Source organism: Stigmatopora argus, chromosome 12 (genome assembly GCF_051989625.1).
Source record: "Stigmatopora argus isolate UIUO_Sarg chromosome 12, RoL_Sarg_1.0, whole genome shotgun sequence".
In the NCBI taxonomy this organism is placed as follows: Eukaryota; Metazoa; Chordata; class Actinopteri; order Syngnathiformes; family Syngnathidae; genus Stigmatopora; species Stigmatopora argus.
Window position 1 is genome coordinate 9,156,268 of NC_135398.1, and position 14,512 is coordinate 9,170,779.

Sequence of the window (14,512 nt, forward strand, 5' to 3'; positions counted from 1 at the left end):
AGTTTGATATGACCCAGAATATGGTTTTTATGGAAGTAACTTATTTTATTTTATTTTTTTAATTCTTTTTTTATGACCAAAGCGTCTATTAAGGAGTAGACCAGACCTTTCTGTACTTCTACATGCGTGCAACGAGTGACAGAAGACCACACAGGCAGTCCCAAGTCCATTTGACGTCACTTAAGCGCGTCAGTCAGAGGAACCTTTTTCCCTTCTCGAAATTTTGAGGCTGTCCACCAGGACAAGTGCGATCCATTGCCTATTTCCACCTCCAAGGCTCGTCACATTCAAGGCTGGACTTGTTGCAAGTCTTGAAAAAACGCGTAAATGAGGCAGTTCACAAGAATACGGCTCTCCGCTAAGTTCTCCAGATGACCAGACCCCCGGTCGGGACCTCCACGGTGGAAAATGGGAAGAGAGGTGACGGGATCTCACCTCTTCGCAGTTTTTTTCTCCATTTTTCTTTACAGGTGCGCGAACGCACAAGAAGCGCTCAGGGGACTCACTGGTTTTAGTTTGAGCCCCCCTTATTTCAATTTGGCCCAAAGATCTAGTATTTCTTCCACTGCCACCTGCGGGAAGGATGAATTCGGGACCCCCAGAGCTGATTTGTACTGTAAACTCGTCGGAGGACCACCCACTGGATTTGGCAATCAAAATATTCGGGTAAGATCGCAATATTAACCACAAAAAGCCACCATTATGAAGGTTTACTTTTCCCGAACTTTGGCCTTTCCAGGGTTTTAACAGCCTGAAATATTAGAAGTTTTTACTCCATTGTTTGCAAAGGAAATGGCCTTCAGGATTAGAAGTGTAAAGGCACTCCATCAATTTAGGAATAATAGCAATCCCACAATGAAACTGTAGGAAGGGGGACAATAGAAGTTCATTTTTGTGCCTTTAGGTCTAAATCTAATCGCCAGACACATAATATCTTGTATCTGTTTGCAATCTATTGTTGCTGTTCTTCCTTTGTTAGGAAATACTAGTTGCCTCCCTGAGCAAATTACTTATTTATTTATTATTTATTCTTATTATTTATTGATTTTTTTGTCTGTTTGTTTGTTGTTGTTATTTGTGCACTGTGGTCGAGCTTTAACTCTCATTATGATAGATCTCATTGGGATAGATTGAAAGTAGAATTAAGTGCTTTCTTTTGAATTCTTGGTCCACTAAATATTTTTTTTCTCTGTGAACCCTCTTGATTAATAATTGTTTGGGATTGCAAATTTAAACAAGTACAACAAATATAGTATAAATGACTTGTGGCGGTTGTTGGTTTGACCTAATCTAATCGCTCCGATTGACAGAATTTTACCCTCCTGGCCAATATTTGACCTCCATTGTAACTTATTTGAAGGCTAAAAGAACCCAAGTATGTTTCCAAGATTTAGAATGTAGCGCATAAGGCAAAACAACACCTGGGAAATTAAGCTGTAACAAATTAAGATTTACATTAAAAGTCTTATGACATTAGTCAACCTCTGATTTGCTTTAATTCTATCTGAAGTGATTTCTAGGGAACAAATTCACAAGTTGGAAACAGGAGTTGATTTTGTGGCCTGTTTTTTGTGTATGAGTTTATTTGGTTGCTGAAACAAATCATTTACCATTGATTTCTATTACAAGATACCTGTGTATCTCATAGCATCATTTTTTTTTTTTTATAATGATCTGTTACTGTTGTCAAACATCAATGTAGAAATTGCTTAGAGTGACTGCTGGCAAGGCTCGATCGGACTACATACAAGAAGAGTGGTAGTGTCTCGATTTGGCGCATGAAAAGTTGACGTTGACATATTCCTCCCAAATTGCATAAAAATAAAAAACTCCTTAAATTTACCAAAGGAATAAATAAATCAAGATTTTTGGGTGGAGGGTCCCTTCATTTTCAGTCATAAGTGCCACTTGTCTTGTCCTAACTGAACATTTGTCGTAATGCAGGGCCAGTTCTGCGACTACTGCAATGCCGCTGACCCGAGCAAAGCTCACCCAGTGACCAATGCTATAGACGGGACAGAACGCTGGTGGCAGAGCCCCCCTCTCTCCAAAGGGCTGGGGTACAATGAAGTGAACGTCACTCTGGACCTCGGCCAGGTAATTTTCTAATCATTAGGAATGCCCCCATTGCATATTTTTGCGAGTTCGAGTCGAGAAAGTCTTTTTTTCCCAATTTGAATAAGGTTATCCAACATTAAAATCATCACAAAAGTGTTGACAAAAATAATACTATTTTTTTGCGAATGTGTTGTGCAGCACAAATTACCACAGTGATCAGATTACATGAAAATGTTTGGTTCTTATAAATAAATTTATATAATAGTCCAATGTCAAACACTTAGCTCCCTTGATTGTGATTTTCTTGACTCTTGGTAATTGTCGTTGAACATTTTGTCTTTGTTTTGCAAAGTTTGTTTTACTAGGGTAAATATATACATATATAGTGTAATACTGTGTATCTATTTTTCCACTATACCTGAGGATTATTTTGTTGTTTGTAGGCTTTAACTCTTTCACTTCAATCGACAGTTACAAACATCAATTTAATTGTAAAGACTGGCATTGAGTGATCTTGTTTCACTGTCATTGATGGCATTAAACATCCAATCCAGTTTGATTGGGCGCCTTCCAAATCCCCTCCCCCAAAACTGTTTTCTTTACCCTATTCAGGTCCTCAAAAAATTACCTGATCAGGCCGGATTTCCGATCAAATGCTTATCCACTAGAACACATGTGTCAAAGTGGCGGCACATCATTTTGTGTGGCCTGGGAAAGTAAATCATGAGAGCCAACTTTCTGTTTTAGGATCAAATTAAAATGAAGAGTATAGATGTTTATTAAATTTCCTGATTTTCCCCCTTTTAAATCAATAATTGTAATTTTTTAATCCATTTTTTCTGTGTTTATAGTTCAAAAATCATTTTGTAAAATTTAAAAAAATATATAAAAAAGCTAAAATAAACATTATTTTAGATCTACAAAAACAGAATATTCCGGGATTTTAATTCAGTTCTTTTAATCCATTTATTAAAAAAAATCTAAATATTATATCTAAAATTACGTGAAATCAAGTTAAAGCGGCCCGTGAACCAACCCGAGTCTGACACCCTTGCACTAGAGGGAAAGACAGAAATGTTCTTGTTTGGAGCTGCAGAATTTTATTAAAAGCATGATGTTGGAGTTCTAAAAAGTGTTGTTTTGGACTCTCCCGGTGCCACATAATGAGCGCCGGCTTTTCTATTTCCACGCTTAAGCTAAGCAAAGACCCTACATAGCTAAATATAATACGAGTACATGTGCGCGGACGTGTGTGGGACCTTTGAGGACGCCTGGGTTTAATATGTGGTAATGCTTCATGTATTTGGGAGTGTTACATTGTATTATGGAGCGCTATAAAGGGCATGGCATGAGCTCTTACTGGTGACTACCAGCTAAACAAAACCCTCCTGGACCCTCACCAGCATGGCTACCACATGAAAGCACACACACCTGTCACAAACACGTTTCTTTTAACAGAATCAATTGCCATCAGCATGTCTGGAAGTGTCAGTGTTGCATTTTTTTCTCATGTGTTTTAACCCATTTTTAAACCAAATATCGCAAGTGACATTCAAATGAAAGAATACGTGTCATACAAATTAATTCTTACTTTGTAAAAATGAAAAAAATGATGGTATTGTATGGGTTAAGTTATTTTTTGGGGTGAAATCTTTGAGCTAGAACACAACTGAATGAGTTCTGTGGTTTCTTTCAAGGCCTGTGCAGGTGGCTTTTCTATACCACTGCGAGCAGATAATTTAGATAAAGGCAGTGTTGAGATTTCTACAGAGGCTCAGTGTTCTTTCATTTTCTTTTTAAAAGTAACTCCTTTGAATACAGATTTGATGGTCTGCCAAGTGTAAAAAATGAGTTATTAAGAACAAGTGTCTGGTTTTGATCCTCCCCCGTCCCTGCTCTGTGATCCACTTCGAACCTACAAAAAATGTCAATAAAAGCAATTTCACATTGCTTTCATTTATTAATAACAGAAGCCAATTCTTATTCTCGTCCTATTTGTGGTTACTGCTTTGGTGGTAAACTTAACCCACATCAGTGCACAGCAAAGTATGGACTTCTTTTCTAGGAGCACTTGGCATGGCGAAACAATTCACCAGCAGTCAGACCATTGGAATGAATATTGTTGCTGTAAACATGGACACCAAGTATCAGACATACAGTCACTCCATTTTTCTAGGGAATGTATTTTAAGAGGCCTGCATATTCATGTGCTTATCTATCTGAGTAAGCTGAACATCTGAGGCAAATAGCAGGTTATAGTGTTACTAAGGTCCAGCTGATGATCCACAGCTCATTCTGGTTCAGGTGCTTGAGGTCTATTGGAAAATTGCCATTGATGACGTTAGATATTCATTTTGGTTGGTGTTAATAAATGAATAATCAACCACAAGCAAAAGGTTAACTATACTCTAATCACTAACTAATGTACAACCACTTTGATGAATCTCGTATACATGCCTGGATTCTTATTTTGTCCCATTTTTGGGGGCAAGTTTACTGTGGATCAAATTATTACTATAGTGATTTATTGGTCTTGTTACAGCAATAACCTAATTTATGGCTAACAATACACACAATTGTTACGGTTGTTTGTTGACATGGCAATGGAATTGTGGAAACGTGTTTTTTTAGAGTTAAATAATATCTGCCTCATAGACATGTAAATGGAGTGACATCGACAACTAGTATTGTGGTGATTTTGGTTATTGTCTGATATTTAAACATTGTTGCTGCAAACATGTAACTTAAAAATAGCTGCCTACATTCTAATTTTATTGCTTCAATTGGCCTCCAGACCATATATTTTGCTGATTATTAAGTTCTCCCTCTTTTTTCTTTTTTTTTGCTTAGTAGGCGATGGTGTTAAGTGAGCTTTTTGTACACAGTGTTTGAAAGGAAAGGTCAATAAGGTTCAGGTACAGGGAATGTTTTTAGCTCAGCAGAGCGATCTTCTTTCAAGAATGCAATTTTAGGAGCATTCCCTCGGAACCTAATCCCTTCAGTCAAGGATTCAATTCCCACCAAAGTTATTGTGAATGTTGCTTTTTCTGCCCTCAGCCTCTTTTGTGGTCTTCCGGACCTAAATGTGTGATGTCCTTTCTGAGCTCTCAGACCTTCACAAAAGTTTTCCCCTGACACAAATGTGTTGGTAAAAAAAAATACCAAAACATATTTTTGGAACACAAATGTAGAGGTGATATACAGTATGTGGTGGTGGAAGCTTGTACAAAACATAAGCATGAACTGTATTGTAGATACAAAAAAAAGTGAGTGGCTATTGGGCTGGTTCCTATTGTTCTGGTGATGTAAGTGGCCATCTTTAGCCGGCTTCCTGGGGCACCAGGCCAACGTGCGAGACATTTAACACGGGCCGCTTTACGTTTGTTAACGGGAAGGCCTATAAAATCTGCTACTCTATTAAGGGAAAATGTGTATGCTCATGTGGAATTTTTCATCTTTGTCCAGCTATCCAGACAAAAAGTCCATTGTGCTCCTTCTAACTTAACCCCAAGGCCAAATGTATCATTTTGAGCAATGTGATATATATTTTTTTATCTGCTGATAAAAACTGGGTGGCCCGGCGGCTGAATGGTTAGTGTGTTGGCCTCACAGTTCTGGGGTCAAGGATTCGATCCCAGGTGGGTCCTCATTGTATAGAGTTTGCATGTTCTCCCCAGGCTTGGGTAAGTTTTCTCTGGGTAGGCTGGTTGAACACTCTTAATTGCCCCTTGTTATTAGTTTGAGCGTGAATGGTTGTCTGTGTCCTTGTGCCCTGCGATTGGCTGGCCACCGATTCAGGATGTCCCCCACTTGGTGCCCGTAGTTAGCTGGGTAGGCTCCAGCACCCCCCGTGAATCTTGTGAGGATAAGCAGTACGGAAAATGAACAAAGCTGGAGACAACTATTTACGCTTAGAGTCATTCCTAGGGGCAATTTAGAGTGTTCAACCAGCCTATCATTCATGTTTTTGGGATGGGGAGGAAACCGAAGTACCTGGAGAAAACCCATACAAGCCCCGGAAGAAAATATTAACTCCACAAAGGAAGGTCCGAACCTGGGATTGAACCCTCGATCACAGAACTGTGAGGCCGACGCGTTAACCACTCACTCACCGGGCTGCCCCATATAATATATGACTTGAAAATATGAAAATAATTGTAATCTTTCTGTTTCGGGCCTATTGAAGGCTCAGAGTTTAAATAATTTTATTTTGCTGTCAATTATTTACTGGTTTTGGCTTCACAAGAATAAAGGTGTGGTGATGAACATGATTTTACTGGTGACATTATTTAGAGTAAATGCAGTCACAGGACAAATGTCTCAAAGCCCAATCACGTAGACATTGTTTGTCTCTTCATGCTGACAACTACAGCTCTCTTGTGGCTCTTTGCCATCTTCCTAATTCCACCATGTAGTCATGGAGAAAAATACACTAGACTCGTGGACTCCCCGCCCTCCGCTGTCCACCTGTTGCGCACACACACAAACAGTTGCATCGATGCATTGTGGCCGCAATCCTCCGACGGGCCTGATCGCCTGTGACAGAAGGTAATGCCTACTCATTGAATGGCATTCCTTTGCTATCACATCAGAATCTCAGGATGTCACATTAGACTTTGTACACTGGTCTCTGTTGTGCACTTAGTTTGAACTTTGGCGTTGTGAGTCTATTGTCAGGGAAGCGCATTAGCTACAGAACGAGCGAAACCTCAAAAGCTGAACATATTTCGGCATACTAATTACAAATTAGAAAAGAATCCCTCCTAAAAAAAATCATGTAGAATTTATTTTGTGTATGCAACTTTTTTTTAAGTGTAGTAAACACCCACATGGTTGTGTCTTTTCGGCGTAATTCATCCATTATGTGATATTTGACCTAAGTAATAGGTTTGTTGCCATAGTGTTTTTATTGCATACTTGTGGTTTGTTTAAGCGCGTTGAGGAGCTTTATTATTGACTACTACTACTAATATATCTTAATTTTTTTTCAGTAACTGACCTGTGAAAACAGTGCTTTATCAGTCCTTATTTAGGATTTGTTTGGAGTTTGGCGAAAAGATTTTGGGGTGATATTGTGTATGAATGGCTTTTATTAACGGATTAGGAAAAGGCCTGATGAAAAATCTGTGTTAATTTGACATCTATTGAAAATGCAGTGGAAAAAAAGGTTACAGCACTTTACACAGTATGCAGTAAATCCTTTTTACTGAGTAACACAGATCAGATTCCAAATTAGCATAAGCCAGAAACAAAAAAGGCTGACAAATATGTGAACAAAAACACTTAAAAGTAGCTAAGCCCTTTACCTTTAAGCACATGTCAAAACAGGTCAAATGATGAGTTGTGACTTAAGTAAAGTTTTTGTTTGACACGTGCATGTGTCTCAGCTTCCTGACCTTACACCCTTGTAAAAGCATCACAAGCGACCTCTAACCTCACAATACATTGAGACAGAATAGCCCTTCAAGTCAACCTTTTTTATTCCTTTAGATCACTTCTGATGAACACTGAGGCAACATTCCTACTTTAGTGCCAATCTGTACACGTTTGTGTTTTCATTTTTGAATTGTCAAGCATCGACAGCTCGCATCAATTTATGTGCAGTGCTAAATGAACACCCTGAGGTGTAAAGTGCTGCAGGCCAACTGCCTCCTGCCCCTGTTTCTGACCTCCAAATTAACACTTGACAGAACTTCATCGTCTAGAAAACAGAGTGACATACTAACACATGGAAATGCAATAGAGGGGGAATTAAAGGTGTGTCAGATACTGTACCCCTGCGATTGGTTGGCCACCGATTCAGGGTATCCCCCACTTGGTGCCTGTACTTAGCTGGGATAGACTCCAGCACCCCCGCGACCCTTCTGAGGATATGTAGTTCAGAAAATGAATGAATGAATTTTGTCAATTGCAGCTTCCAGTATTCTTCTGTAAATGTATCTTTTTTTCCACGCTGGTCTGAATATTCTTTGTTCATTGGGTTACTTTGATAACAAAAGGGAATGGCGTGATTGAGTTTGATTTATTTAATAAGAGACAGCACATATTAATGAACATATATATGTAAATATGTAAGATTGTAGCTGAGGGCTAATTTCCAGCTTTAGTCCCTTGTGCAGGTTTAAGGTAAACGATGACACATACACACATAGACACACAGGTAGCACAGTTTTAGATGATGATGATCATGGGGTGTAGTCTATAATAAACAGTTGCCATTGGAAACAAATTCAGGCATTATTTAATTATTAGTCAACGCCTGCACTATAATTCAATTTCTACTGAATTGATGCCTTTTTGAGAGTATTTTATTCCGTATTTTGTTTGTGACCTCACTGCTGAGTATGATGTGCCCTCCCAACTAATCAGAGAAAACCTCATCACAGGCCACAGAGTGGGCAAACAAGGGGACCCCAGACAAACATGAGAGCTGAAAATAGAAGCAAAGCTTTGCAGGGGAGCTACCCACCACCATCAATAAAAGCCTGCCAGAAGTTTAGGAGGAACAGGGGGGATTGGGAGGCGGGGAGTGAGTCAGGGTGGTCAGAGACGTGCTGGCTGGCACACAGATCCATCTCAAATTCCGGACATAGCGCCACATTCCCACCCCTCTCCTAATGCCCAGTGATGCCGAGGGTGCCGCCGCGTTCGGGAACCTGTCACCAGTCGTAAGTCACAGCAGTGAAAATCTTCTCCCCGCATGATAGATACACAGTGGATTAAGATGTTAACTACAACTGTGTCTTTTAATGAACGTGGGTCTGTTTAGGTTGTGATACATTAGAGCACTGTGGAATGTTTGCAACCACGCTCAAATAAAAACTTGTGTTGTTCGAGGTGATGACTTTGAGAGGAATCTTTCAGGATAAGGCCAGCGCTGATGTGACATATGCTCTCATTTCGGTCCCCTTTACTGTCTTGTGGCAGTCTAAACATCCTTGAAACAAACCCTAAGCCTGCATGTTGTTTTTACGCTTTATGGGCACTGATTTAACTCATTAGCTGCCATTGACAATGCCTGGCAGCGAATATTTGTGAAGGCCAAATCATCAAAAATAGTGACTTGCTTTATAAACAGTTAAAATGCGGTGGACATTGAATAAATTCATTAACCCAACAATTTCAGTTGAATATTAAGTCATTCTTAATACACGTTGGATATTCTATTGCCCTCTACGGTGGCAAATGTGGTCAACATTACCATTTACGGTCAGCCCTCCCACTTCAAATGGATTTGACGTCTGTTATTGACATGGCAGTGAATGAGTTAGGGTACTGGAGAATTGTGGAAAAAAAACTTTCCATACTTGCCTTGCCATGCTTTTTCATCAACGCACTAGTGGATGCTAGACGAGTGCAGGCCTGCCCTGAAGCATCAAGAGAGATGTTCCATACAAATGTCTCGAAATAAAAGAACAAACATCCTTTTCATCAATCACTCAAATCCCAAAGCATTCAAATAATCCTGCCCGAGTGTGTATGTGCTATTGAAATCTTAAATATTGTTTTAGGAGCTTTTCCAAGAGTTCTCGCAGGTCCAAAACACACATAGTCCGTGGCAAACTATAACACGGAGAGCTTTGTTTGGCATACGTTTCTTGTCTATTATGTCAAGTGCGATCAAGCTCGTGTCACCTGCTGGTTAATGCCATACTTTTTTCTACAACAATCACAGACGATATGTGCCCTGCTTTTTGATGATGATCAATATAGATAACCGTACAGGCAAATCAAGTGGCCTTAACTTGAATCCTGTTCACAAACCTGGTAGCCCACCTGCTGCTTTCATTGGCTCCTCAAAAATGCTTTTGACAGTTGTTCATCCTCATGTTGACTTGTAAAAACTGCAGAGAGAAAGTCAGTAAGCTTACCGCTGTTTCCTTAGTCATCATGTGGTGATCGATATAGAAATGTCACAAAAGGAAGCTTTGGCATGTTATTTTCTGGAGATTAACTGTAATTTCTTTTCATTTTAAGATGTTTCATGTTGCTTACGTCATCATAAAGTTTGGTAATTCTCCTCGACCTGACCTGTGGGTGCTGGAGCGCTCCGTTGACAAAGGGAGGACTTTCACCCCTTGGCAGTATTTCTCACGTGAGTTTTTACATCCGAAAATGTAGCAAAGATTTACATATATCAACATGAACATCCAATTGAAAAAATAGCCAAGTAAAAACCATCTTAAACAATTTCTCGTTTCATGAGAAAAGTATTATTGGAATGTTGTCCCTATCAGTATTAATCAGTTTTCATGAAAATATAAAAGAAAAACGACACCATGAGGTCTTCTTGATTGCGGAAACATTTGCACACACACATCAGTTGTTAAGTGGACATTCAGGGAAGCCAGGAAGAACACCAGGGTGGGGTGGACTGAGAATTCTTCAATACACAACTAACTTCGAAAACTGAAACTTTTCAGACGAAACTCAGGAAAAAACACAAAGTAACAACTAAAAGAGAAAAAACAAACTTACTGGAGGAAACACAAAGGAATGCCAGGCACAAAGAGGCTTACTTGGATGTTGGACATACACAGAAAAATAAACAGACAATCTAACAAGGGTCAGACAATGACGAAGAAAACCCAAACCTATCACCAGCACAGAACTCACTTTGTGACAGCGTGCTATTAGGTTGTTTTTGAGGAATAAAACCAAGTTCAATTTTTTAAAAGCTTTGAGGAAAACAACATTGTGTGCAGATTCCAAACACGAGTGCCTCGATAGGTTCGGACAGCGTCCCAACGCTCCACTCATAAATGACGACGATCAGCTTTGCACTACCGATTATTCCTCACTCGTCCCTCTGGAGAACGGAGAGGTAAACACCATGTCAGCAACTTAAATTTGCATTATTTTTGTGTGTGTTTGAAACAAAAACACTATGTGTGATGTCCAGATTGTGGTGTCCTTGATCAATGGTCGACCAGGCTCTCGAGACTTCACCCGCTCTCCGGTGCTGCAGCACTTCACCAAAGCCACCAATGTGCGCCTGCGGTTCCTGCGCACAAACACGCTGCTCGGTCACCTTATCTCCAAGGCTATGAGAGACCCCACCGTCACACGTAGGGTGAGTCCCGAATTGGACCGCCATGACACACGTTGGCGCTGTGCTTGAATAAAATAAAACATATGTACCGACAATTAGGTTTTTGGGTCATATCATGAGTTGTAGCTTTGCTGTTTGAATTCAATCATGAAATTATTTGTGATAGTTCTGTATATGGGGCAGCCGAGTGGTTATCTCGTCAATCTCACCGTTCTGGGGTCGTGGGTTCAATGCCAGGTCGGTACTCACTGTGTGGGGTTCGCATATTCTCCCCAGGCTTGGGTGGGTTTTCTCTGGGTGCCCTGGTTTCCTCTCTTATCCCAAAAACCTTCAGAGTAGTAGTAGGTTAAATTGCCCCTATGTGTGAGTGTGAACTGTTGTCCGTCTCATTGTGCCCTGCGATTGGCTGGCCACCGATTCAGCTCCAGCATACCCCCCGACCCTTGTGAGGATAAGCGGTTCAGAAAATGAATGAAAGAATGAATGAGTTCTGTATATTACAATACAAAATTGAGACGATTATGTGCTGACAGATGTTAATGATTTTATTGTGTCGATTGAGTCAGCCCATAAAACTTGATAGCCAGTATGGATAATTATCTCCTGTTGGCATGGAAACAAGCCCGATGGGTTCATTCTGATTCTTTCCTTTCAGTACTACTACAGTATCAAAGATATCAGCATCGGTGGGCGCTGCGTGTGTCACGGACACGCTCAGGCATGTGGGGCCATTCGTGACCCGGAAGACCCAAACAAGTAAGTCTCCCTTTTAAAAAAAGGTATTCAACACCTACTGCACCTCACAGGTTGCACTTTAACTTTCTTAAAGGATTTGCTTATTCATTGACAGACATTTTGTCAAGCAAAGAAATTTTTTACTGGATCCAAATTTACCTCATTTGTTTGTTTATGGAGCTCACATTGATAAAAGACAATATTGTTAGCTGCAGATTGTATGCAAATGTTGTTTTGTCAATGTAGAAAGTTATACTTTTTTTGTAACTTTCTGTGCTCAAATTCAGGCAGGACCGGATTTTTTTTTTTAATGTCATTCACTGCCAACCCTCCTACTCCAAATGGATTAGATGTCTATCTCCATCAATGGCAGGGAATTAGTTAAATTCAATGCTCCAGGTTGACATCATGCAATTGAAAACATACCAAATGGCATTGATGATCATCAAACTACATTCCCGGTTCGCTCCATGTATTTGTTTAATGTCATCAGGCTCCAGTGTGAGTGCCAGCACAACACCTGTGGTGAGTCATGTGACCGCTGCTGTCCAGGATTCAGCCAGAAGCCGTGGCGTGCCGCCTCTGTTGACAGCTCCAACGAATGTCAACGTGAGTGCGTGACACGCCGTCTGACAGCGTTGTGCCGAGAACTCAAGTGTCCACTTGTTGCTGTTTGCCGATGCCCTGATATGGTATCACTCAGCACCTCGTTGAGAGAGTGGAGGACGACTTTCCTTATGTGGCATGCATGTGGTAGAGTCCAAAACTAAGAAATTACAACTACAAAGAATTAGCTTCACACGTTTAGTTTTGTTGCGGACTTCATTTTAAAACGGTAAAACCTTTTATTAGACAAGGGCTGACACTATTGAATATTTTTTTTTAGAAAGGATTATTTTATTGATCAAGCCATCAGTTAATCAAATGACAGAAAAAAAACTCATGACTCAACATCAAGTTGTAATATAATGTAACTGAATTAAATTCTACATAGGATTATTTCCATGAGACAAAAATCTATTTACAGCTCCAGTATATAACAAATATTTCTCTCTTCTGTTTTTTAATTAATGTGTGGTTTCTTTTACACATTATTAGGGACAAAATGTGCATTTGAACCGACTTTAAATTGAATATTTAATCTATATATTTATTTTATATACTGCCCACCCAACCACATCACAATTCATTTATAATCTTTTCAACATTCCATAAGTTTTGAAAGAAGGGTGGAACAGGATGTGCAGCTCTGTTCTTATTTGATAATTGTTCGTATTTCTTTAGATTAGGCAAGGTTTGTTGAGTTTAATTTCATGTGTGTACAAAAATAGTGTGCCTGTGATTTCCTTTTTAGCCTGCCAGTGCTTTACTCACGCCGTCGACTGTTATTATGACACGGAGGTAGAAGCCAGAGGAGCAAGTTTAGACATCACCGGTGGGCACAGGGGAGGAGGCGTGTGCATCAACTGCCAGGTATGAAACGCTCATTATGTCTTGACTGATTTGTGTGTGTGTGCGTGCGTGCATGGGTGTCGATGCGTATGTTTAGTCAGTGGGGATTTACTGCATAGACACTGGCTGGCCTCATTTGATCTGAGTTTAAACCTACTGAAGGAAATCCCCACTGGGTGCTTTAGTTATTCATTGGCTGCAAATGGACGGCAATAAACGACCAATCCATCTGAGGTAGAAAGACTGTCAGTGAATGACTACTGCCGTGTCTTCCCAGTTTGTTGTCTATTGCTGTTAATGGCAGTGTATAAGTTAAAATATGCTGTGCATGGTGCACTCACTGGCCACTTTGGCTCCACTTGTTAAATTGAATAAGATGATAATAAGACAAGGCTTAGAAGTGCAGTGTATACTTTTAAGGTTAACATTTTCCTTCTTAGCACAACACTGCTGGAGTTAACTGTGAGCGATGCATTGAAGGTTTCTTCAGACCTTTTGGAGTGCCTCCTGAGTCTCCCATTGGATGCATACGTGAGTAATGCGATTTTTATTTTCGTATTTTTTTTAATTTCATTTAAGATTTTCATGAATTCACCGACATTTATCCTCACGAGAGTCACATAGTTAAAGATTTTGAAATGTTTTTTAAAAAGTTCTCTCTTTTTAGTGAATATTTATGTTTCAGTGCCATTGATGTGTTTAGGCATCCAATCACTTTGCACTAGGGAGACTGATAGCCATCAAATTAGTTTAATGGGTCTAACAGATTGGACTTCTATCATGATCAATCGCACTCGAAATTTTAACTATAGCATTTTTTTTAGATGTTTAAAAAAAAACGGGCTCCTACATGTGTCAAAGTGGCGGCCCGGGAGCCAAATCTGGCCCGCCGCATCATTTTGTGTGGCCCGGGAAAGTAAATCATGAGTGCCGACTTTCTGTTTTAGGATCAAATTCAAATGAAGAGTATAGATGTACATTAAATTTCCTGATTTTCCCCCTTTTAAATCAATAATTGTAATTTTTTAATCAAAATTTTCTGTGCTTTTAGTTCAAAAATCATTTTGTAAACTCTAAAAATATATAAAAAACCTAAAATAAACATGGTTTTAGATCTATAAAAAACTGAATATTCGGGGATTTTAATCCAGTTTTTTTAATCAATTTATAAAAATAAAAAATAAAAAATTATATCTAAAATGGTCCGGCCCACAT

The 14,512-nt window shown here is 39.6% G+C and overlaps 1 protein-coding gene across 2 annotated transcripts in view; it reads left to right on the top strand.

The window, feature by feature from the left end:
- Window positions 1-206: 206 nt before the first annotated feature.
- LOC144085427 (laminin subunit alpha-3-like) overlaps window positions 207-14,512 on the top strand; it is a 48,000-nt gene continuing 33,694 nt past the window's right edge. For both annotated transcript variants that reach the window (XM_077614684.1, XM_077614683.1), the window contains exons 1-9: window positions 207-666; window positions 1,945-2,097; window positions 10,036-10,153; window positions 10,764-10,882; window positions 10,961-11,131; window positions 11,766-11,866; window positions 12,339-12,454; window positions 13,200-13,318; window positions 13,738-13,828. In XM_077614684.1, coding sequence (XP_077470810.1) covers window positions 409-666; window positions 1,945-2,097; window positions 10,036-10,153; window positions 10,764-10,882; window positions 10,961-11,131; window positions 11,766-11,866; window positions 12,339-12,454; window positions 13,200-13,318; window positions 13,738-13,828 — 1,246 coding nt within the window. In that variant the 5' untranslated portion in view covers window positions 207-408. The remainder of the gene's footprint in view (window positions 667-1,944; window positions 2,098-10,035; window positions 10,154-10,763; window positions 10,883-10,960; window positions 11,132-11,765; window positions 11,867-12,338; window positions 12,455-13,199; window positions 13,319-13,737; window positions 13,829-14,512) is intronic.